Genomic DNA, 24,187 nt, shown 5'->3' on the forward strand with positions numbered 1-24,187 from the left:
ACTTTTTTTTTTTTTTTTTTTTTTTTTTGAGACAGAGTCTCGCTTTGTTGCCCAGGCTAGAGTGAGTGCCGTGGCGTCAGCCTAGCTCACAGCAACCTCAAACTCCTGGGCTCGAGTGATCCTTCTGCCTCAGCCTCCCGGGTAGCTGGGACTACAGGCATGCGCCACCATGCCCGGCTAATTTTTTTATATATATATGTTAGTTGGCCAATTAATTTCTTTCTATTTTTATAGTAGAGACGGGGTCTTGCTCTTGCTCAGGCTGGTTTTGAACTCCTGACCTTGAGCAATCCGCCCGCCTCGGCCTCCCAAGAGCTAGGATTACAGGCGTGAGCCACAGCGCCCGGCCCAAATTACTTTTTAATGTCTGTTGGGTCAATAGTGATATCTACCCCCGACTCCTGGCCTAGAGCATGTATAGGAATTACCTAACTATAGGAATTACCTAGTACAATAAAAAACTTAAGACAAAATAGAGTTAGGGCATAACTTCACCTCAAACTGTTATCATTTCTTCCTGTCTTTCAACTCCATATCCAGTCAAATACCAAGTTCTCCTGATTTGTTCTCACCAATTGCTTGTAATTTCCCCTCATTCCCAATAATTCTTGGCATAGTCTCCTACCTAAACTATACCACCTAACACCTAACTAGTCTCATTGCTTTTTGTCACTTTAATTCAATTTTCGTAATGCTGCCAGATTTATCTTTTTAGAACTCCAATGGCTCTACACCACCTATAAGATAAAGGCCCTCCAAATCTGGCTTAGTTTTGTCTTTTGAATCATAGTTTATGTTTCCAACATGTAAGTTTGGGAAGAAAAGTCATTAATCTCCTAAAATGTAGTATAAAATGTTGTATGGATGTGAATTTTATTTCCAGAGCAAAGTCTACAGCTTTCATCAAATATTCAAAATGAGAAAATTATGTCCAATGAATGTATCAACCTAATCCTTGACTCTATATTAAGAAGATACTATATCCTCCAACCCCCCTCAACAGTTCCCACTTCAGTACAGTGATCATTCCTCTCCCTGGATTCAGATTTACAATCTTACAGTGATCTAGCCTAATCTTAACATTTTACAGATGAAAAAATAAGCCTAATACTTAACTGATTTGTTCAAAGTTACTCTTGTAAAATATGTTTTCTGAGCAACTGAGATGGCACTTACTGATTTGTCCAAAGTTACTCTTGTAGAATATGTTTTCTGTGCAACTGAGATGGCACTTATGTGCTATTTTATGTGGTCTTTTTTATTAATAAATGTCATGTTTCTCCTTCAGGTCAGCAACTAAACCTCAGAGTTCTTGGATACCCCAATTACCTTATGTAAACTAGCTGCTCAAATGTTTGCTATAAACAGTGATGATAATGAGGTAGGTGAAGGGAGCTGGTTAGCAGGGTACATTTTTAAGGAAGCTAAGCACATTTTGGAGATGCAAAATATTACTAAGCTCAGAGCTTAGATACTTGATAAAAATGAACACTCAAGGGTCTGTGTGAGGAAATCTCTGAGAATAGGGTTCTCAGGCAGAAGCCAAACTTCTATAAACAGGGACATTTTAGACAGCATTCAGGAAAGAGAAAATTCCCCAGGAGAAGCAACTAAAAATGCCCAAGTATTTGGGAAAAAGAAAGGGTGGTAACAGGACCAAGTTTAGAGTAAACTACACAATAAATTCAAATTTCAACTCTACCACATCCAAGCTATATTAACTTCTCTGCACCTCAAGATTCTCATTGTTGTAAAGATTAAATAAAATGCGTGTAAAGCGCTCAGGTCAGTGCCTTACTCTTTAGGCACTCTTGTTATTGCGAATAAGAGGGGTTACGAAGGGAGGAAAGGGGCACTGAGGGGGCTGGTCCTTGATAGGGATTTTTGTTAGGGGGTAAGATTTGGAAACAGAGGGTGTACTCCCAAAGAGAGTAGGGGGAAGAAGGGGTGGTGGAAGGAGTCACATTTTCACGGTTGTTTATCTGCAGGGGCCCGTCGCGATGGCAGGAAGAGCTGAGCACAGACCAAGAGCACACCCTCTAGAGTAGGAAAAGTCGACGGCCGCTAGAGGTTAGTGCTTATGATTTAAAAGGACACAATTTCTGAGGAAACTCTCAGCCTGGGAGCGGCCACATTAGCGGGGGCGGTGGAGGACTGTCCAGGGAGTGACCAAGAGGCTGGCGAGGGACACAGAGGGGACTGAAGAAGAGCAAGGTGGGGGGAGGGGGGGGAAATGGTGGCATGGCCTCTACCGGCTTGCTCTCACGCTCTTTATACGCACAGCCTCGGCTAGTACAGTCACTTACTGGAAACTGCAGAGAAACAACCTTTTTTGCCGGGCTTCGCAGCCCGGCCCGAGGGTGCTGAGGAACCAGGGCGGCCTGCGCCGCTGAGCCCGACGCCCTGCTGCGCACTGACAAGCTGATGGGGAGGGCAGAGCTTCCGCGCGCCGGCGGAACGGAAACGCTCGGCCTACGTCATAGTCGGGGGGGCGGGAGCAGAGACGGCTCTTCCGGTCTCGCGAGCTTCCTACGGCGGCTGCGTGCGACGTAGGGGTGGGGAGGCCACCGGTGACAGCGCGGGGTCTGCGGCAGCGGCTTCTCCGTCCCGACCCTTAGCGAAGCCTTTTCACACACCTCGTGAAGAACTTTAAACCCTTCGGGCCAATTTCTGTAGTCGATTGTCTCCAAATAGCCAAGATTTTCCGAGATTTGTTTGGGGGTCCCATAGTTTTGTAGATTAATTTGCCCAGATTTAATACTACTACAATGTTGAGAATTCCCATCCCACAATCTCCATTAATTAAAGTCTTCTTCAGGTGAAGTCTTTCAATTTTCTTTTTCTTTTTACTACTCTTCCCATGTCCTCTCTAGTCCCCCTTCTAATCTATGCTCCACAGAGTAATTAAAAAAACAACAACACTTTAGTCAGATCATGCATCCCCCTGCCAAAATCATGTTAACTTTAATTACATAAACCATACAAACTTTAATTCACATAAACCACAAACTTCTCACCACGGCCTCAGCACTACAGATTCTGAGTCCTGCCTTCCTCTAACCTCATCAACTACCACTCTTCCCTCTGCTGAACTCCTACCACACCAGCCTCTTCTCAGTTCCTTGAACCAACTTATTTCTGCGCCTTCTGCCCAGCAATCCGATCTGTGCCACCAACTCTTCCCAAAGTTGACTAATGTTTCAGATCTCAGCTTGATTCAGTCAGGTTCTCAGTTACAAACATCAGAATCCACTCCGCTTGAGAAAGAAAGGGACTCTATTAACAATATTATGTAGCTCACAGAATCTCCAGGAAAGCCAGAGGCCAAATGTGGATACCACAGTACCCTATACAGGCACATTATACAGGGATCTCCAAGCTTTTTGGCACCAGGGACTGGTTTCATGGAAGACATTTTTCCACGGCCCCAGGGTAGGGTGTGTGGAGGTTGGGGACTGCAGCATTAGGTCTAGTGGACACCCCTTGCTGCTGCCACCACTTTGCACAACTGCAACTTCCACAAACACTGGTGGTTGCCACCCGGGTAGCCAGAGTTGTGCACGTTTCCTTCTTCACCTTGCTCACTTTCTAGCTGAAATTTTGCATTGACTGCCTGCTCGGTGAGACCTGGGTCACATGCCTGGGCTGCAATGGGGGGGGTCAAGGAGGCAAGTTTTCTCACAGGAAATTCCTCAGACATTATAAGGGTGTTGGAAAGTGCCGGGCATTCAGAAAGCATGTCACATGAACACTAAATATCATGTTGCTTCAGCATAAAGGCCTTCCCTGAGAACCCTAAGTACATTCTCCCACCCCGGCCCCATTATCCTTTCACTGTACTCTGTCATTTTCTTCAAGGCACTTACCACAACTTGTATTGTTATAGACTTAATTTGTTCAAATGCCTTATAAATACCGGAGCCACAGAGTCTGGTGTCCCTGTAGAGCTTCAAATAAGTATATTTCAAGCAGCCAAAAATAATTTAAAAATGTATTTATTTTAATCTTTAGTGTGGGTCTCTTGGAAGAAAAAAAAGCATCAAAGAGGCTCCAATTCACAATTCCCAGCAGGTCCTGTAGTTTCTTATTGCCTCTTCTCTCCTTTTTAATGTTCCTGTATACTTACAGGATCTGTTTGGCTTTTCTCCATCCGCTTTTCCTCTAGGGCTCTCCTTTCAAAGGTATTTCTGACTATTTTCTTACTTTGCATTACAAGCATCCAGAACCTGTCTGAGAGATACATTTTCTTAGGGCACAGGGAAGAGAAGTTGAGAGGCAAAGTCTTTATCAGACAGAGGAGGCTGGGAACACTCACACTGATCATGTTTCTTTACCACTTGTGGTCAACCTACAGAGTATAAATTTGAGGAGAACAAGGACAATATTTGTTCTACTTGCAACTTACACAGAATCTGACAAATATATTGTCCATTCATATTTGGTTTGGGGGACAAGCATGGTGGCTCATGCCTGTAATCCCAGCACTTTGGGAGGCTGAGGCAGGAGGATTGCATGAGGTTAGGAGTTTAAAACCAGCCTGGGCAACATAGCAAGATTCCATCTCTACAAAGAGATTTTTAAAAATTTTGTTCTCTGAGCATTGTTAATAAAAAAAAAAAATTAGCTGGGCGTGGTGGTGCACACCTGTGGTCCCAGATACTCAAGAGGCTGAGGTGGGAGCATCGTTCAAACCCAGGAGTTTGAGGTGAGGCTGCAGGGAGCTGTGATTGTGCCACTGCGCCCTAGCCTGGGCAACAGAGAGCCTGTTTCTAAAATACGTAAATAAATAAGGCAAAGAAGTATATTGCACAGAGCAAGGACTCTTGGCGTAGTGAGGGTAGAGGGTGGGAGTGGGCTGTGCGGATTAAGGGCTAGTTTGGGAGGCATTCTGGAAAAGGTGAGGGCAAAGAATCTTGAAGGGCAAGAATTTACTAGGTAAAGGAGGTGAGGGTGGAGAGGAGTATTCCAAGTAGATGTGTAGCACAAGCTCAAATGTCAGACAGGTTGGTGTGGTATTGTTAAATGCAAAGTAGGAGAAATGTGAGGAGATGAGACTGGAGGGGCAGAAGTGGGCATGGAGGGCCTTGAAGGCCATGCCATGGTGGCTGGGCTTGATCCTATGGGCGATGGAGCCACAGCGTGGCTGGGGTGAGGAGTCATACTCAGGTTTTCATTTTGGAGTGACCATCAGGCGACAGTGTGGAGGTTGGATTTGAAAGAGGCAAAACCAAAAATAGGGATAACAACGGTGAGTTAAAAAATAACGTAAGCCTGAAACAGGACAGTAATATATAGTAGGGGTAAGTTGTTATGTGGAGGCTAAAGTAACTCCATCTTGGATGCTAATCTGCCATGTTGACTTCTGATTAGTGAGTACCAGAAATGTCTCTATGATATCCAGTTTATCTATTGTTCCTTGTGTAAGAGCACAACTTACCATAAATCCTGCCCTTAAGCAAATTCCTATGCAATCCCTCCGAAGCACATATACCCTTTTCCAATAGTATATAAGCCCTGGGTCTGGGGGTAACAGCCAGGAGATCCACCGTCTTGTGGTCACCCAAGTCATGCTTTTGTTTGTAATTTCCCCAATAAAACAAACTATACTGAGAAACTGGATTTGTCTGCCTTGTTCTCTGGCTTCCTGTCTCCTTCTCCCTTAGGAGGTCACTTTGCATATTCGGCCTCTTCATGAAACAACTAGGAATAATTTAAAGAAATTATTTGGGCCAGGTCTGCTGGCTCACCCAGCACTTTGGGAGACTGAGGTTGGAGGATCACTTGAGGCCAGGAGTTCAAGACTAGCCTGGGCAACATAGAAAGACCCAAAATTTCTACAAAAAAAAAAAAAAAAATAGAAAAATTGGCCAGGCATGGGACCTCATACCTGTAGTCTCAGTTACTTGGGAGGCTGGGGCAGGAGGACTACTTGAGCCCATGAGTTTGAGGTTACAGTGAGCTATGATCAGGCCATTGCACTACAGCCTGAGTAAGTGAAACCCTGTCTCTTTAAAAAAAGAATGAAAAACAAGAAATTTGTAGGTCAAATTGGCTGTTGTGGGTAACTGGATGCAGAAGGTGAGGGAGGAATGCAGAACAGTGTGCAAGCTTTTGGCTTGGATGGTGATGTCATGAACCAAGGTAGAAGAACGAGGGGAGTGATATAGGTTGGCAGTGGTGAGAGGGTGGGAAGATTTCCAGTCCAGTATAGTGAAGTGGACTTAATAGTACCTACAGGATTCCTAGTTTAGATGTTCAGCAGGTACTTGGATATAAGAGTCTATAGCACCAGACAAAAAGGCTAAGGTCAAGATGCAGTAGGAGGAGGAAGTAGCATGGGGTGACAATGAGGCTGTGGGGTACACTAGGAGCGGCTGCTGTTCCCAGGCTGGCAGCTGGCCCTGTTGACATTCTCTTCCCTTCCCACCTCCCTTGGTACTTCTCTTACCTCTGATCATTCCTTCTCCAATTGTTGTGCAGGCTATTGTTCCTCCTGCCATAAAACATGTCATTCCCAAGTGATTTCACCACCTGGGTTCCCTACAGTGCACCCATCAAACCTTTATCTCCAGCTCAGAATTCTTATGGTGAACAGAGATTTGTGTCTCCAACCACTTTCTAAGAGAAAAGAGGTAACCAGTAGCGTGGACTGATTGTCCAGGGACCTTGGGAAGGGTTTGTGCTTCGCTGACCTGTTTACTTGTACTGAGGACTGGCACTGTGAATTGAATCTGGCTGTGACTACCTCTTGTTTCTCTGACAATAAACAATTCGGGGATCAGGACTCAGATTGCAGACCTGTAAATATGCGTTAATAGGTATGCCCCCTCCCACCCTACTGTAATTCTTACATACCTTTCTCAAGAATATTGACTCCCTTTTTATGCTTAGCATATTATTTTCCTCAGGAACCAAAATTAGATCAAAATGGAAAGAAAATTTAAAATCTTATTGATATAGAATAAAAATAACTGTTCATATCATAAAAAAGGAAACATCATTTACATAGATCCACATTTTTAAAAAAAAATCACAAGTCTTATTTTCTGAAAAAGGAGTGCTTTTTACTCTAGAATTCCTTGTTCTGAGATCACTTAATCATTATTTCAATGATGAAGGGACTCTGTCCTCTTAAGGAAACCATGCCATGACACACTTTATATGCATAAATGTTGGTTAAAACACGAAACCAATATTTTGACAAATTCACTTGAAAGTGTTTTTCACATCAGCTACATAACACTAGTTACAACAATATGATCTTCCACTCCCAAGAAACACAAAGAGTGACCTTGGATATGATTACGAACATTGAAAACATGTGGAACCACCTGGGGCTGGCCTTGTGCTTCCTGAGTTTGTCTGAGGGGAAGTGTCCAGCAACAGCTTTGCCAGAAATTTTTCTTGTAATTTAAACCTTTGGGATGATTCCTGCAGTATGAGTCTTCAGCATCTTGAAAATTCCACAGAAGAGACTAAGAAGGTTCCTATCCTTCCCAGAAGGGACAAATCATGCTTCCTCTATAGGGCTAGCTGTTCAGAAATTGTAAGGTACGTGGTCATCACCCAAGTGAGTTGCTCCACAGTGGCCCCTGGCTCTTGACACTTGTCCTGGCATGTTCGGGGAGGCCTGCCTGCATAGGAGCACTGGTAAGGGCTCAAGAAGACTAGGTATTATTCTGTTAAGCTCAGGCTTACCAAGAGTCATAAGAACTCATCTCAACTTGTACATATACCCTCAGACCCTACAGATAGATGTGTAAGAACATGATCATTTCTGTTCTTCACAAAGTACTTAGGACTCCAACAAGAAACTTTTCAAGTTTACATACATGCCCATTTTCATGCCAACTTATGAATTCAGAAGTTCTCAAACAATGGGAGATACTGTTTTTAGCCATCAGTTTTAGATGAGAGGACTTTTGACATCCACAGGAAATTATAATGGTTTTCTCCTCAGGTTTTAAATTCCTTTTATCCATTTATGACATTTTCTTTATCACATGCTAAATTCTGGGCAACTTCACATTAATTTACTATTATTACCAAAATACCTTCAAACTATTTGTATACACACATATATATGTATGTATATATATTTATTTGGTTGACTCTTACCGCTAATATTTGACCATTTTCAACCTTTGAAAATCATTTTCTCATATGGTTGAACCTAATAAAATCTGAACTTTAGCTGGCTGGCTATGTCTCCTCACATGTTATGTAGTACTATCTGCTTTACTTAGTTTTTATGCAGCCTTGCAAAATTGTACTTGCAAACTGCTGGTGAATTTCATGAAAATATTTAAAGGTGTAGTAATTTCCACAAATTAAGTATTTAACTAATAAAAAAAAATCTGGTCCAAACTGGGCATATTGTCTTCATAATTACATCTCCCACTACTCAATTGGAACAGCTTACCTTCTGAAAAGATGGCTTTTGCAGGTTTAAGGTCAGGTCTAGAATCAACAGGCCAAACAAGAAAATACCACAGCATTTTCCATTGGGAATTCTCTACCCCTAGGTCTGCAATAACATCAGTATTATAGAGTGCCTGAGCTGTGCTAAGCATCAGTAAACAAGAGAGGCTTCAGACCTTGCTTTCAGGAAACTTACCATCTTTCATGAGATATAAAAATATAAATAACAAGAGGATACTCTAAGAGTTTTAAGTTTCAAAGTGGGACAGAATAAAATGTAAAAAGAAGATGGCACTTCAGAAGTTTCAACCTGACGTCAAACATTAAGGGCAAAAGCCAAAGACGAGTGTGCACTGAGTCTAAATCCAGATCGATATGACAACCCAATTGGGTTCTCCCCCATGGTTCTGGACCAAAGAAGTCCTTTTATCACCCCATGAACAGTCACTAGAGATCCTCCAGGTCAGTTAAATCCACAGCCACTTTCAAGAACAGGGTGTCGTCTTTAATGTAGGTGTTCTTGGGATTCTCCAAAACGGAATGAGCCACAAATCGGGGACAGCCGGATGCAATGTTCATCTCCCCATCGGGTCTTTTAAAGCTGCTGCTATTGGGGTCAGCTTTGAAGGTCTCCATGACATGGTTCTTTTTGCCGCTCTGGTCCAAAAGCATCAGAGTCACCCTCTGTCTGAACGGCCACTGCAACAGTGAGTCAAACTCTCCTCGCATCACCACAAAGTACAGGGACAGGTGCGTCCCCTTCCCAGAGCCGTCCCCATTCAGGTAAGCTCTAGCACACAGCCGGTAGCCGCAGCGGCTGGTATAGAAGGACTGGCTGAAGATGGACACGATGTGCCCGTCCACCGCCTCCCTCTTCTTCATCTTGTAATCTGTCACCTTCCAGATGAGCTTTCCGTTATAGCAGGCACCCTCTAGCAGCTTAAATCGCTCTTCATTTTTATTCAGCTGTGCTTTATGAATATTAATGTGTGCATCATGTTTGTTAGTCTCTCCTTCTAAAACAACTGCAAAGAAAAAAAAAAAAAAGATTCCATAGGCTGGAAAGTTGTCTTTAGAATCTGCCCAAAGTGGAATTTTGTAACCTGAAGAGAACCAACAAAATTTTGACATCTTAAGGATGAACTGAAATCAATGTCCACAAATGGGCAGGCCATTTATACTTATTAACTCAGGGGATATCATGTCTCAGTAAATGGCGCCAAGGAAACCCGAATGTGCAGTCTTTAAACTGAAGCTCACTGAAATGTAGAGAGGAAACCGGGCATTTACCACTGTGAAGTGGTATGGTGAGCCCCATGCTTTTCTAAACAGGATGCTTTTAAACAGCCAAACCCTTTTATATTTTTCCATACCTAAAACAATGACCCTACCATATCTCGGCCTTAGCTCTCCCATTATTTTCCACTTTCCTTAAAATGATCACTCCCTGTTCTTGGAATTTCCTGGCCCATTTCCACCCCTTGCCTGTTTCTGGCCATCCCACCCCCACCCAGCTTGGAGCTCTCCCTCATTTTTGCCTGAGTGGCCAGAATCTCACGCTGCTCTTTCTTTCACAAATAACAGACTCAGATTCAACCATTGTTTATCCTGGACAGATGTGACTCTGTTTGGCCAGACATTCAGTTGTTTCACTAGCACAAGCAGAAAAACAAGGCACCAAAAGAGAAGTAAAATATTAGACATACCTAATCTTTGATCATTGTTTTCTAGCAGGGTAATTTTCTGTTTCACTGTATCAATTGCTTCGGTCAAAGACCTCAGGTCAAATTTATTTTGTTGCTGGTTAACCATTTGTAATAACTGACGGACTTGAGCTTCTAGCCAAGCGGACTTGTCAATGTGACTGGCAAGAACCTTTCATTACAAAATGGATCATACCATTAAAAAAAATTAGTTAATATTTTCATAATCCGTTGAGATTAAAATTTTTGCAACTCAAACATTTCACATTGAATCAATTAATGACATAAAAAATGCAAGTCCAGAAGAGAAAATTCAATGAGGATCACAGAGAGGAGTCACCTAATTATCTTCCTCTTCCTGTCCTGTGGCAGCCCCTGTTCTAAATCTTTGAACTTCTCTTTATCTAATCTTGGCTCCTCCCTCAATTTCTCTCCGCTTGGTTCTCTAACCTGTCTTATATGTATCTATTTCCATGCTGTCTCTCCTCTGGCCTCATCACTTTCTTCTCTTTTTAGAAGCTACTCTCCTGACTCACTCCTGCTCTGCTAGAAGGCAGGAAATGGGCTGGAAAAGGCCACGTGTCCTGCCCCGAGCACTGCAGGTGGCACGGAAGGCCCTGACTAAAGCTGAAACGTTCAATTTCTCTCTCAAGTGGAAGAGATTAAGGAAAACTACTCCACACTTGCCCTACGTGCCTTGATTCTGACTGGTCAGTCTTCGTATTAGGAGGAGGTCAGACCTGAGATAGTAACACGATACATTTTTTTTTCTGGACATGCCCATACCTCCACATATGCACACACATGTACGTACATATATGTATATACAGATGGCCCCTATCTCACAATAATTCAAATGACAATTTTTAAATTTTAAGATAGTGCTGAAGAGATAGGCAATTCAGTAGAAACCATACTTTGAGTACCCATACAACCATTTTGTTTTTCTCTTTCAGTACAGTATTCAACAAATTACATGAGATATTCAACACTTTGTTATAAAATAGGCTTTGAGTTAGGTAATTTTGCCCAACTGTAAGCTAATGTAAGTGTTCTGAGAATGTATAAGGTAGGCTAGACTAACCTGGGGTGTTTGGCAAGTTAGGTGCATTAAATCCAGTTTTGACTCAGGATATTTTCAACTTAACAATGGGTTTATCAGGACATAATTTCATTTTAGGTCAAGGAGCATCTGTACATACAAATATACATATACATTATACATATACACACATAGACATGATATGTATGTGTGTATAATATGCATGTGTGTACTTATATATACACATGTATATAATTTCCACACATATATACACACAAATATAATGTGCTGACATATTACATATACTCATATATATATATATACACACACATATATTAATCTATATAAAATGTGCTATATAATTGTATAATGTATAATTTCCAAGTACAAAAATTATATAGCCTAGATATTCTGGAGTAATCCAAATTTCAAATATATTGCCCATACCATGTCTTGAAATCACTTTACTGTAAATTTTATAATCATGATAAAGAATCCTTAGGAATTTGTTTATGATTATTTAACATTCATAATTTACGAAGCAAGCCTTTGCTATATTTTAGTGATGTTTAAAACCTTTTCTTCCCAAGGGAATTAACAGTTTCACTTTGTTGACTGCAAAATACAGAACCACAGATGCTCTCAATGAATCTGAAACCAAGTGTTTATTACTGGCCCAACATTAATTAAAACTACAATTGCCATAAATTATATAAAAGTACTGTATCACTGTTAAATTTACTGACATTGCTAAATGCAGTGGGGTTATGTCACAGAAGACCTTAATTCTTAGGAAATACGCACTGAAGTATGCAGATGTAAAGGGTCGCAAAACATGCAGTGTGCTCTCCAATGTTCACACACAACAGAGGTTGGGGGCGGGGAGGAGCGGAGGAACAAATGGAACAAGATGCTGACAATGAGTGAATATGAGTGGAGGATATACAAGTGGTTCTTTGCACCATCTTATCCTTGCAGCTTTTCTGTGTATTTGAGACTCTCACTGCCAAATGAAAGACAAATCTTGGTTTTGAATGGAAAGGCCATTTCTCACCTGGATGTTTGAGAGGAAGCTTCCATTTTTGCCAAACAACTGCGTAAACTGCTTGAACTCCTTTTCGAATTTCTTTACAGTTTCTGTTAGCTGCTGGATTTTACTTTCTTTCTGTTCTAGGCTCTTATATAAGTCAGAAATCTAATAACAGGAAGGAGGAAAATAAGATTATTGAAATGCACGCATATAATTATGTTAAAATAGTACTTGCAGGTAAGAAATTGTTTCTAGGGAAAAAATACGCATACATAGTTCCAGGGAAACATTTACAGGTAGATTCCTATACAATTCTAGGAAAATATTTGCAAGTGGTTCCAAAAAACCAGATCCACAGAGTTTCTCACCAGACTTTTCTAACCTAACTCACTAGTGATGGTTCATCTAATGAAAGTGACATCACTTGACTGAATTTACTGAACTAGTCCTGTTCACTCATTCAGTATGCACTTATGAAACAACCACAGAAGCTGGGTATGGTGGCACACACCTGTAGTCCCAGTACTTGGGAGGCAGGAGGATCACATGAGCCCAGGAATTTGAGTCCAGCCTGGGTAACATAGTGAGACCCTGACTCTTAAAAACAAAGACAACAGAAAACAACCATAGACTACATCATCATACCACATTAAATGTGATATGCACTGTATCAATAGCAATAATATAGACATCTGCTTAATGTCTATCATACCCATATGATCACACCCATTCATAGCTCTTTCAATCCCCAAAGAACCCTATGAGTTAGGTATGAATACTAGTTCCACTTTTCAGAGGAGGAAACAGAGGTAGAGAGTTTAAGTAACCTGTCCAGCATACAAGCTAGCAAGTGGTAGGCAAAGCGTGTGGGTAGCACGTTTACTCAGAATTTGTAATCTATTTGAGGAAACAACCAGAAACCTAAAAAGGATCCTGAACATCTTATTCTCATATCCATCAATTCAATCAGCAACAATTGCCAACTTTAACTTCTAACAGTAATATTGCAGACAAAAAACCTTTTACATCCATTTCTCATTTCATCTCATCTAGTTTCAACCTTCATTATTTCTCACCTGGGCTGCTAAAGGAGCTTCCTAACTGGTCCTACACTATCTTTTCTACCCTTGACACACAACAGAACAACAGAAGTTCCCTGGGGGCTGGGATTGGCATGGGTCTGTAACAGTCCACTGTAACTCCAGCCACTGGACTGGTACCTACCTGGCACCAGTAGGTGCTCGATAAGTATTTGTTGAATGAATGAATGGTATGAATGCTCTCCCCGTCTGTAGTTTTGTTCTCCAATTTGTACTCCATACCATGACCAGAACAACATTAACAGATAAACTTGGGCCGTGCACAGTGGCTCACGCCTATAATCCTAACGTTTTAGGAGGCTGAAACAGGAGGACTGCTTAAGGTCAAGAGTTCAAGACCAGCCTGAGCGAGACGCCGTCTCTACAAAAAATAGAAAAATTATCCAGGCGTGGTGGCACGCACCTGTAGTCCCAGCTACTCGGGAGGCTGAGGCAGGGGGATCGCGTGAGCCCAGGAGTTTGAGGTTGCAGTGAGCTATTATGATGCCACTGCACTCTAGCCCAGGTGACAAAGTGAGACTCTGCCTCAGAAAAAAAAAGGTAAATCCAGTCTTGAGCCTCCTCTACTTAAATGTCTCTATCACTTTCTTTACAGGCCCTACATGATCTGTCCCTGGCTGCCTTTTCAGCCTCATACCCATTCACATCTTGTGTGCTCTGCCCAGCAAGACTACACAGATCCCAGGCCCTGCTCTCAGACGTTTCTCTCTTCACTAGAAAATACCACTTTTTAAGCCTCCACTGAAGGGCACATCCTCTCAGAAATACGTCCTATCCACCCAGACTGCCTCTCCAGCTCCATGAGACTCTGTCCATACTCTAGTGCATAACTATCCTTATCGCTCTTATAACTTGCTTTTTTTCTTGTTTTTTTTTTTTTTTTTAAGTTTTTGTATGTTGTGTTTTTCTTTTCTTTTTTTTTTTTTTTTTTGAGACAGAGTCTCACTTTGTTGCCTAGGCCAGAGTGAGTGCCACGGCGTCAGCCTAGCTCACAGCAACCTCAAACTCCTGGCTCAAGCAATCCTTCTGCCTCAGCCTCCCAAGTAGCTGGGACTACAGGCATGCGCCACCATGCCCGGCTAATTTTTTTTTCTATATATATTAGTTGGCCAATTAATTTCTTTCTATTTACAGTAGAGACGGGGTCTCGCTCTTGCTCAGGCTGGTTTCGAACTCCTGACCTCGAGCAATCCGCCCGCCTCGGCCTCCCAGAGAGCTAGGATTACAGGCGTGAGCCACCACGCCCGGCTTCTTTTTTTTTTTTTCTTGTTGTTTTGGCCTTTTCCCTCCACTAACTTCTTTTTTTCTTTCTTTATTTTTTTAAGACAGAGTCTCACTCTGTTGCCCAGGCTAGAGTGAGTGCCATGGCGTCAGCCTAGCTCACAGCAACCTCAAACTCAAGGGCTCAAGCGATCCACCTGTCTCAGCCTCCTGAGTAGCTGGGACTACAGGCATGCGCCACCATACCCGGCTAATTTTTCTATATATATTAGTTGGCCAATTAATTTCTATTTATAGTAGAGACGGGGTCTCACTTTTGCTCAGGCTGGTTTCGAACTCCTGACCTTAAGCGATCCACCCGCCTCAGCCTCCCAGAGTGCTAGGATTACAGGCGTGAGCCACCGCGCCCAGCCTACTAAACTGTTTTTTGAGACTATGTCTCCCTTATTTCTTTATCCCCCGAGCCTAGTGCTGTGCCTGACCCACAGAGAAGCTCCTGATACACATTTTATGAATGAATTCACAAACACCTTAAACAAACCTTTGCTCTCTGGCTCCAGAATCCTCTCTGTAGACTCTTAGAACTGATTTCTACCTACCCACCTGACCAAAAGCAAACTCAGCATCTCCTCCCCCTACCCTCACCTCTAACCTGCTCCTGTTCTTGTAGTGGCAATCCCAGTTAATAACAACACCATGTTCCCCGCCTTCCCAGCTGACAACGTGTCGTTCAACCTCAGAACGTCTCTTGATGCCCTCTCTCCAGCCCACTGCCAAGGCCTCGGTTCAGCCTTCACTTTCGTCTCCAGCATCCGGCTTCCACCTAATACTGAAATGTTAATATGAGTCAGGCACAGTGCTAAAAGCCTAAATATTTTATCTCATTTTACCCTCACTACAACCCCATTTACAAATCAGGAAGCTGGGGAGAAGTGGCTCACCCAAACTCATATAGTCAGTGTGCAGCTGGGCTGCAAACCAAGGCATTCTGGCTCTAGAGCCTTCAACTCTTACCAAGCACTGTGCTATTAACAGCTATTTCACTTTTAAAAACCAAACAAGTAGCTAGCAAAGTATTTTCCAATTAGAAAGCCTCCATCAGCTCCATATTACTGACAAACATTAGTCCAAACCTCTGGCCCTTAAAACCTTTCTGAAACAAGGCAAGTATAAATGAAAAAAAATAATAATTGAATGCACAGTGTCCAAAACTTAGCTTCCATGGAAGGCCACTGCCATCTGGATCCAACACACCAGTCTCCAACCATTCCTGATTTCACACTCGGAAGTTCAGTAACCCTAAAATCCCATTTCCTGGATTTATCAGCATCTGTCATGCCTCTCTGCCTTGGCACAAGCTCTCCCATTCTGTACATCCTCGTTCCACAACTTTTTTTTTTTTTGAGACAGAGTCTCACTTTGTTGTCCAGGCTAGAGTGAGAGCCGTGGTGTCAGCCTAGCTCACAGCAACCTCAAACTCCTGGGCTCAAGCGATCCTGCTGCCTCAGCCTCCCGCGTAGCTGGGACTACAGGCATGTGCCACCATGCCCAGCTAATTTTTTGTATATATAATTTTAGTTGGTCAATTAATTTCTTTCTATTTTTAGTAGAGACAGGGTCTCGCTCAGGCTGGTTTCAAACTCCCGACCTCGAGCAATCTGCCGGCCTCGGCCTCCCAGAGTGCTAGGATTACAGGCGTGAGCCACCATGCCTGGCTGTTCCATAACATTTTAACTGATAAAACTTTCTCCCTTCAAGATGCAGCTTGGATGTCCTTCCGTGCAAAGTCTCCCCCAACTCCCCCAGAGCAAACTGCTGCAGCCTCTGATCCCCAGGTTGAGTTACGGCATGTGCTGTGAGGCACGGCAGCTCACCTGTTTCCATTTCTGTGAGTTTTTCAAGGGTAAAGGCTATGTCTTCCTTGACTCAGTGTCCCTAGCAACAAACAATGTACCGGACATAGGGCAGATGTTTGCTGAATGAACACATGAATGAGACAACCGATACAGAAAGAACTTGGGAACGGCTACTAGGCAGCATGCCTTCTTCCAAAGCTACCACTTAATCAGCCTAATTTTCTTAGAATCTGACCCCAAAATTCACATACCTACTTTAATATGGATCAGACATCATAAAATAATTCACAGTAGTAAAATTCAGCTCCTTCTTTGAAGATGGATGGTTTTTCTTCCCTATGTGGGCTTGAAAAGTCTTATCTTCTGAGATGTTCTAGCAAAATAATTCACTTTTATAACAATTGCTCAATAAAACCAGCATTTGTTGAGGTTACTATGTATGCCACAGGCACTAGGGCAGGCATTTGCACATATAATTTCACTTGATAATCACAGCTCAGTGACATAAGTATGTATGTACCTATTTACCAGGTTGCAAAGCTTCTTAAGGACAGGAGTTTAGATTTACTCCAAAATTTATAAAACCCACAGTGCCTAGAACAGGTAGCCAACAGTTGTTTCATGGTAATATTAATTTAGTTTAAAAACATCAAACACCTACTAGGTGCCAGACATTAAGCAGGGTGTGTGTGGACAGGCTGTTGAGAGGCAGTCATGGTGAATGGTGAGGAGCACTGGACTTAGGATCAGAGAACTTGAGTTTGAGATTGAATTATGCTACTTACAAGTTAAAACACATCAACATTTCTTTGAGCTTTGTTACTTCATCTGTTGAATGAGGGGACGGGACCCAAAGATTTCAAAGGCACCTTCCAATTCTAATGTTCTACAATCCTAGGAGCCTGTTGGCCACTTAGTAGAAAAATACCTACCTCCCGTTGACTTATATTGAAACAAAGGAGAACAGAAAAATACCAGGACGGAGCAGGCAAATCCCAGGAATTCCATTCCCTCCCTTATGTTATATTTACACTCTTGAACATTTACCTGTTCTTCTAACTGGAGGTTCTTTTCCAAAACCAAAAGCATGTGGTCCCGCAAGGCGGAATGCTCGTGCTCCTGCAGGCTCGCCCGCTTATCCTTGGATAGGAAGAGACAAATAAGTCGCTTGTTGAGACGCTCGGAAAATGAGAGGTCGTAGGATATTCTGCTAAAGCAGAGTCTTAACAACTTTGCTTCATTTAATAAACATGCACCTGTTTCTACGTAGGCTGCAGGAAAAATGACTCCACTGGGTCCCCTATAAAATAGGAATCTATAGTACCTGTGAGACCATCTTAAACTTAACAGAGAAAGAGAATCAGGCCACTGTTAAAATTCTCAGTGCTGATTTCCTCCCTTGCTCTGGGAGTATATGACTGTGGGTTAAATGCCTTTATTTTATTTTATTTTATTTTATTTTACTTTATTTTATTTTATTTTATTTTATTTTATTTTATTTTATTTTATTTTATTTTATTTTATTTTATTTTATTTTCTGAGTCAGAATCTCACTATGTTGCCTGGGCTAGAGTGCCATGGTGTGTCAGCCTAGCTCACAGCAACCTCAAACTCCTGGGCTCAAGCAATCCTCCTGCCTCAGCCTCCCGAGTAGCTGGGACTACAGGCATGCCCCACCATGCCCGGCTAATTTTTTATATATATACTTTTAGTCGTCCAGCTAATTTCTTTCTATTTTTTTTAGTAGAGACGGGGTCTCGCTCTTGCTCAGGCTGCTCTTGAACTCCTGAGCTCAAACGATCTGCCCGCCTCGGCCTCCCAGAGTGCTAGGTTTACAGGCATGAGCCACCATACCTGGCCTTAAGTGCCATTATTATCATTTCTTAACTATTACCATATAAACCTATCTCCTTGGTATGTTATCTCCAGGTCAGTTTTTTTTTTTTTTTTTTTGAGAGACAGAGTCTCACTCTGCTGCCTGGGCTAAAGTGCCGTGGCGTCTGCCTAGTTCACAGCAACCTCAAACTCCTGAGCTCAAGCGATCCTTCTGCCTCAGCCTCCCGAGTAGCTGGTACTACAGGCATGCGCCACCATGCCCTGCTAATTTTTTCTATATGTTTTTAGTTGGCCAATTAATTTCTTTTCTATTTTTTTAGTAGAGACAGGGTCTCGATTTTGCTCAGGCTGGTGTCAAACTCCTGGCCTTGAGCACTCCGCTCACCTCGGCCTCCCAGAGTGCTAGGATTACAGGTGTGAGCCACCGCGCCCGCCCCAGATCAGTTTTAAGCCAAAGCACATTTCTATGCTGACTCCCATCACCATCTTGCTGCCGTGAGCAGGAGGCACGCAACCTGGTTTTAATCTCAGGTCACACAAATTTGTTGCCCTCAAAATCACAGAATATATTTGCAAGAAGAAATGGTTGCTTTCCCCCTGATCATTAAAGTATTCATTTGCAAACTATCTATATTACTAGTAAAAACAGATGTTAGGTGTTCCAGGTGATCCATGCAGTTTAAGCAAATAATTTTTCATCGATTTCCCTTCAGTTTAGGGTTGGCCCCTTTGGTTAACAGTTTGTCCCAAATAAGTGTCCAGAGAATAACTCACCCAGGATTCCAAGCTCTGGTACCGAGGTAAGTTCTGGAATACAACCCAACTGGAGGTCTGGCCCTGACTCTAAAGATCCCTTCCAGAGCTGGAAAGCAATCCTGCATTTCATGCACTAGAAACATAAACCCTATCCTTTTTGCAACCACAAGACAAATTTATGTACTCTTCGCTTATTTTTTTAAAAAAGATTTCTCATAGGCCAGGCGCGGTGACTCACGCCTGTAATCCTAGCACTCTGGGAGGCCCAGGCGGGAGGATTGCTCAAGGTCAGGAGTTCAAAACCAGCCTGAGCAAGAGTGAGACCCCGGCTCTACTATAAATAGAAAGAAATTAATTGGCCAACTAACATATATATAGAAAAAATTAGCCAGGCATGGTGGCGCATGCCTGTAGTCCCAGCTACTCGGGAGGCTGAGGCAGGAGGATTGCTTGAGCCCAGGAGTTTGAGGTTGCTGTGAGCTAGGCTGACGCCATGGCACTCACTCTAGCCTGGGCAACGGAGTCAGACTCTGTCTCAAAAAAAAAAAAAAAAAAAAAAAAGATTTCTCATAATATACAGTTTTTTTTGAAATAAAAGGAATATATGCTTAAGTCCAACAATATGACAAGATGTAGAATGAAAAGTAAAAGGCCCCTTTTCTTCATTTCCATGCCCACTTCTATAGTCTTACTCGCCAGCATCAGCTAAGATATATATACATTTTTTATTTATACATATATTTTTTAATTTTAGCATATTATGGGGGTACAAGTGTTAAGGTTACATATGTTGCCCATGCCCCCTCCCCCCTTGAGTAAGAGCTTCAAGCGTGTCTATCCCCCAAATGTTGCACATCTTACTCGTTGTGGTTGTATACACCCATCCCCTCCTCCCCCTCCCACTATATACATTTTTAACACTAATTAGAACATACTATTTAATTTTTTTTATTTAAAAAAATTTTAATAATTAATTTTACTTTTCTTTTTTTTTCCCTTCTTGCAGATTTCCTGACATTGAAATGTTTTTTTTCATATACCCCATTCTTTTTATTAGATGCATACTATTCCAAAATATGAATACATAATTACATAGCTGTTATTTTAATGATGGTCTCATAGGTTGTTTTTAGTTTTTGGTCGTTTTTTTTGCTATACAAATAATACTATAATAAACATCTGTGTGTGTTTGTGTATGTATGTAATCATTGTATACTTATGAAAGGATATCTGTGACATAAATCCTAACAGAAGTGCAGGGTCAATGTGTGGGCTTATTTTTTATTTTCATAAATATAACCAAATTGCCCTCAAAAAGTTGGATATCGTAAATGTTTTACTCTTTGTCAATTTGATAGTGACATTTTATTTTTTGTTATAATTTACATTTATTTAGGAGTGAAATTGAGCATCTTTTCATATATCAGCCAAATGAATTTTTTTCTGGAACTGCCCATATACTGCATTGCAGTGCCTATTTTTGTATTAAGTCGAATAAGTTACTCACATGTAAAAGTACGTTGTATTATATATTAAAGAAAATGGCCCTTTCTTTGTCTGGTCATATGTTACAAAGTTTGTGGTTTGCCATTTGACTTTATTAATGTATTTTTAAAAATCATATACAACTTTTTAATATTTATGATTAAACTTATCAAAATTATGTGGCTTCTGGTTTTGTGTTAGCCATCTAAAAAAGGGCTTCTTTATTTTAAGAATAAAAAATTCACTGTTTCTTCTAGTATTTTCATGATTTTTAAAATAAATTTTTTATTTTGGAGTAACTTTAGGTTTATAGAAAATATGAAGCCGGGCGCGGTGGCTCACGCCTGTAATCCTAGCACTCTGGGAGGCTGAGGCGGGCGGATTGCTCGAGGTTAGGAGTTCGAAACCAGCCTGAGCAAGAGTGAGACCCCGTCTCTACTATAAATAGAAAGAAATTAATTGGCCAACTAATATATATAAAAAAAATTAGCCGGGCATGGTGGCACATGCCTGTAGTCCCAGCTACTCGGGAGGCTGAGGCAGCAGGATTGCTTCAGCCCAGGAGTTTGAGGTTGCTGTGAGCTAGGCTGACGCCACGGCACTCACTCTAGCCTGGGCAACAAAGTGAGGCTCTGTCTCAAAAAAAAAAAAGGAAATATGGGATAATAATACAGAACATAGCATTTTAGGGCCTAAACTTTGATCCATGTGAAATCTGTTAGAAAGACTACAGTAGAGATCAAACTTCATTTTTATTTTATATAATTCACTGAATGATTATTTTAAAAAGTATTAAAATGATAATAAGAACATTTTAAAACGTGATTTAAGTCAATTTTGTTCCAAAATACTTGATGAAGTACAGAGGTACCACAAGACCAGGGTCTGTAACTGTGGGAGGAGTGGCTTCAGAAAGTTCCAAAACCAGGTGGAGGTAATGGAGTCACAAATTAGAAATAAAATATTGTGATAGTTAATTTTATGTATCAATCTGGCTATGCCATGCTGCCCAGCCGTTTGGTCAAAACTAGTCTAGATATTGCTGTTAAGGTATAGATATGACTAGCAATCAGTCTGAATAAAGCAGATTACCTGCCATGATGTGGGTGGGCCTCATCCAATCAGTTGAAGGACATAAGAGCAAACACTAAGGATTCCTGAAGAAGCAGCACTTCTCAAGACTAACGTAGAAACTCCAGCCGCCTGCTTTTCCAGATTGCTGGCCTGCCCTTACAGATTTTGGATTTGCTCGTTCTCACAATTATGTGAGCCAATTCCTTAAAATCAATCTCTCTCTCTCTCTCTCTATATATATATATATACACACACACACATGTATGTATACACTATTGGTTCTTTTTCTCTGGAAAGCCCTAATACAATTACAGTCCTTTTAAAAATTCTCAGAATTAGATGTCCTTCTGCACTTTCTGCATGATATCCAAGAGTAAAATGATTTGCCAAGTGGCTGACACAACAGAATGTAGAGGCAGAAACCGAAGGGAGAAGGGCATCCCATACCTTCACGGTACAGCCATAGTGCTGGAAAGGACAGTCTTGTTCGGCTTCAGGACATACAGCAAGGTGTTCCTCCACCTAGGAAACGACAGCCTCAAGCTCTAGAAGCTCATCACCTACACCCCAGCTGCCGGGTATCGGGTATGGCTGCAGCAAGTGGGGGGCCGGGGAGGGGGAGGTGGGGGCGGTTGGGAAGAAGGGAGGGGCCGGCAGAGGGAGAAATGCCTGGAGAGGGAGAGCTATGGTGCAAACTCGGGAAAGCTCACGGGGACAAGGGGAGGGAACACAGAGACACCGTTATCACAGGTGTCATTTCAGCCTTGAGCTCTTGCCTGTGGGATTTTATCACGCACAGGCCACAATGATTACTAAAACCGTATCTGACATGCTAATAAAATCTACAGAGAGCATTATTTACAGTTACCTCCGTTCTTGGAATAATCTGCAAACACTTGTTGGGACAAGATACTGGGTACGCGGGACACATGTTTTCCTCGTGATTCTGAAACAGAGAAAGCGCGATAAAACAAAGCCAAGGGTTCTCGTTTAAGGGCTCGCAGCGACTACACTGACGTCTCTTTGGGGATGTATGTCATGTGGCTTACTCTCTACGGCAAGTCATGGCCTAGTTCTAAAAAGGATTGAACACCCTGGGAGGCCGAGGCGGGAGGATTGCTCGAGGTCAGGAGTTCGGAACTAGCCTGAGCAAGAGCGAGACCCCGTCTCTACTATAAATAGAAAGAAATTAATTGGACAGCTAATATATATAGAAAAAAAATGAGCCCGGCATGGTGGCGCATGCCTGTGGTCCCAGCTACTCGGGAGGCTGAGGCAGGAGGATTGCTTGAGCCCAGGAGATTGAGGTTGCTGTGAGCTAGGCTGACGCCACAGCGCTCACTCTAGCCTGGGGAACAAAGCGAGACTCTGTCTCAAAAAAAAAAATTAAAAAATAAAAAAGGGTTGAAGATGTCCGTTTTCTTGGCATAAATGAATTCAATTTAAAAAATTGAATTTTCCAATTATTCCAAAAGCAGGTGAGAGAGCACAGGACTCAAAGAAGGCGGATTGGGGAATCATGGCCACGGCTCCTTCACTCATGCGAGAGGTGGCCACGCTCTCTTTCCACGCCCCCGCCCTGTCTCTCTAGGCAGGTCACAGAATCAGGAGGGCAGGCTTTGTCACCGCCTCCCTGACACCCAGCACCTGGCATCGCTCCTTCCACCACCGCACACGGCAGGTGCTCCATCGCATTTTTGCCAGTGGATACATGGAGTTCTGCCAGCAGAAAGCTTTTAAGGTTTTCGCAGAACTTCTCTCAGACAAACTAATTCTTTAGACCTGATTCTGTACAAAAATAAACGCAGAGAGGTTCTTCTGGTATCCTACACCTGATTCGCTGTGACCACTCAGGCAGAATTTAGCCTCATAAAGACGACTGTTGTGTGTGTGTATATATATGTGTGTGTGTGTGTTTGGGGTTTTTTTTTTTTTTTTTACCTGTAGATTGATGACTACCACATCCTTTTTACAATAAAGACATTTTTCCTCTCGGAACTGACAGTGCGCGCTCAGATGCTCTTTCAGATCTTTCCGCAGGACTGGCTCCCGACAGTGCTCGTTAGAGCACTGCACAGCTTGAAATGAGCACTGCTGAAGATGGTCCTGCAACAGACAGGGGCAGCAGGAGGGAGGGAGGATGAGCAGGGGGCCGCGGGGTGGGGGGTGGGGCAGCCTCTCAGGGGAGCAGAGGGTGTGGGGAGGGCTGCTCCGACTGGAGGCCGTGGAGGCCAGCCTTGTGTGGAAGGAATCAGGAGGACAGGGATGATGGGGAAAGAGGTGTATGCCACGCTTTTTTTTTAGATGATCCAGCAACATACTCTTATTCTCAGGTTAGTTCTTGAATATTTTCCTTAGTTTGCCAGCCTTTCAAGCACATTTTTATTTCTTCTGTGCTCTCTCTATCCCTATTTTCCGGCACCAAGAACTGGTCTCCACACAGCAGGTGGCAAAAGACAGGACGCAGGAAAAATGAAGGAAGGAGGGAAGGTCATACCCTAACTCAATGAGGGAAGGGAAAGGATCAAGAGAAAGAAAGAGGAAGGGAGAGGTAACTAGTGCCCAAAGTAGTGAAGGAAAGGAGACAGAGGAAATACAGGCCCGAGAGAAGCTAGGGATGGTCAGACTTGTAAAATCAGGAAATATTCTGAACCAGAATATCA

General features: G+C 42.4%; 1 protein-coding gene and 1 long non-coding RNA gene across 8 annotated transcripts in view; both read right to left on the bottom strand.

Moving 5' to 3' along the window:
• The window catches only part of LOC105880551 (uncharacterized), a 36,987-nt gene extending 34,516 nt beyond the window's left edge, over positions 1–2,471 (bottom strand). For 3 of the 4 annotated variants that reach the window (XR_012914557.1, XR_012914556.1, XR_012914554.1), the window contains exon 1: positions 2,307–2,468. This is a non-coding gene — a long non-coding RNA (uncharacterized LOC105880551). Of the gene's footprint in view, positions 1–2,306 lie in introns of all 4 variants that reach the window. The other variant, XR_012914555.1, reaches the window with a different exon arrangement.
• Positions 2,472–7,010: 4,539 nt separating this feature from the next.
• Positions 7,011–24,187, bottom strand: part of TRAF5 (TNF receptor associated factor 5) — a 49,330-nt gene continuing 32,153 nt past the window's right edge. For 2 of the 4 annotated variants that reach the window (XM_075997082.1, XM_075997081.1), the window contains exons 5-11: positions 23,466–23,630; positions 22,393–22,470; positions 21,972–22,046; positions 17,421–17,513; positions 12,221–12,361; positions 10,128–10,296; positions 7,011–9,446 (exon numbers count right to left, since the gene is read on the bottom strand). In XM_075997082.1, the coding sequence (XP_075853197.1) occupies positions 8,869–9,446; positions 10,128–10,296; positions 12,221–12,361; positions 17,421–17,513; positions 21,972–22,046; positions 22,393–22,470; positions 23,466–23,630 (1,299 nt within the window). In that variant the 3' untranslated portion in view covers positions 7,011–8,868. The remainder of the gene's footprint in view (positions 9,447–10,127; positions 10,297–12,220; positions 12,362–17,420; positions 17,514–21,971; positions 22,047–22,392; positions 22,471–23,465; positions 23,631–24,187) is intronic. The other 2 variants (XM_075997080.1, XM_075997083.1) reach the window with 1 other exon arrangement.

The sequence above is a fragment of the Microcebus murinus genome, chromosome 23, assembly GCF_040939455.1.
Source record: "Microcebus murinus isolate Inina chromosome 23, M.murinus_Inina_mat1.0, whole genome shotgun sequence".
NCBI lineage: Eukaryota > Metazoa > Chordata > Mammalia > Primates > Cheirogaleidae > Microcebus > Microcebus murinus.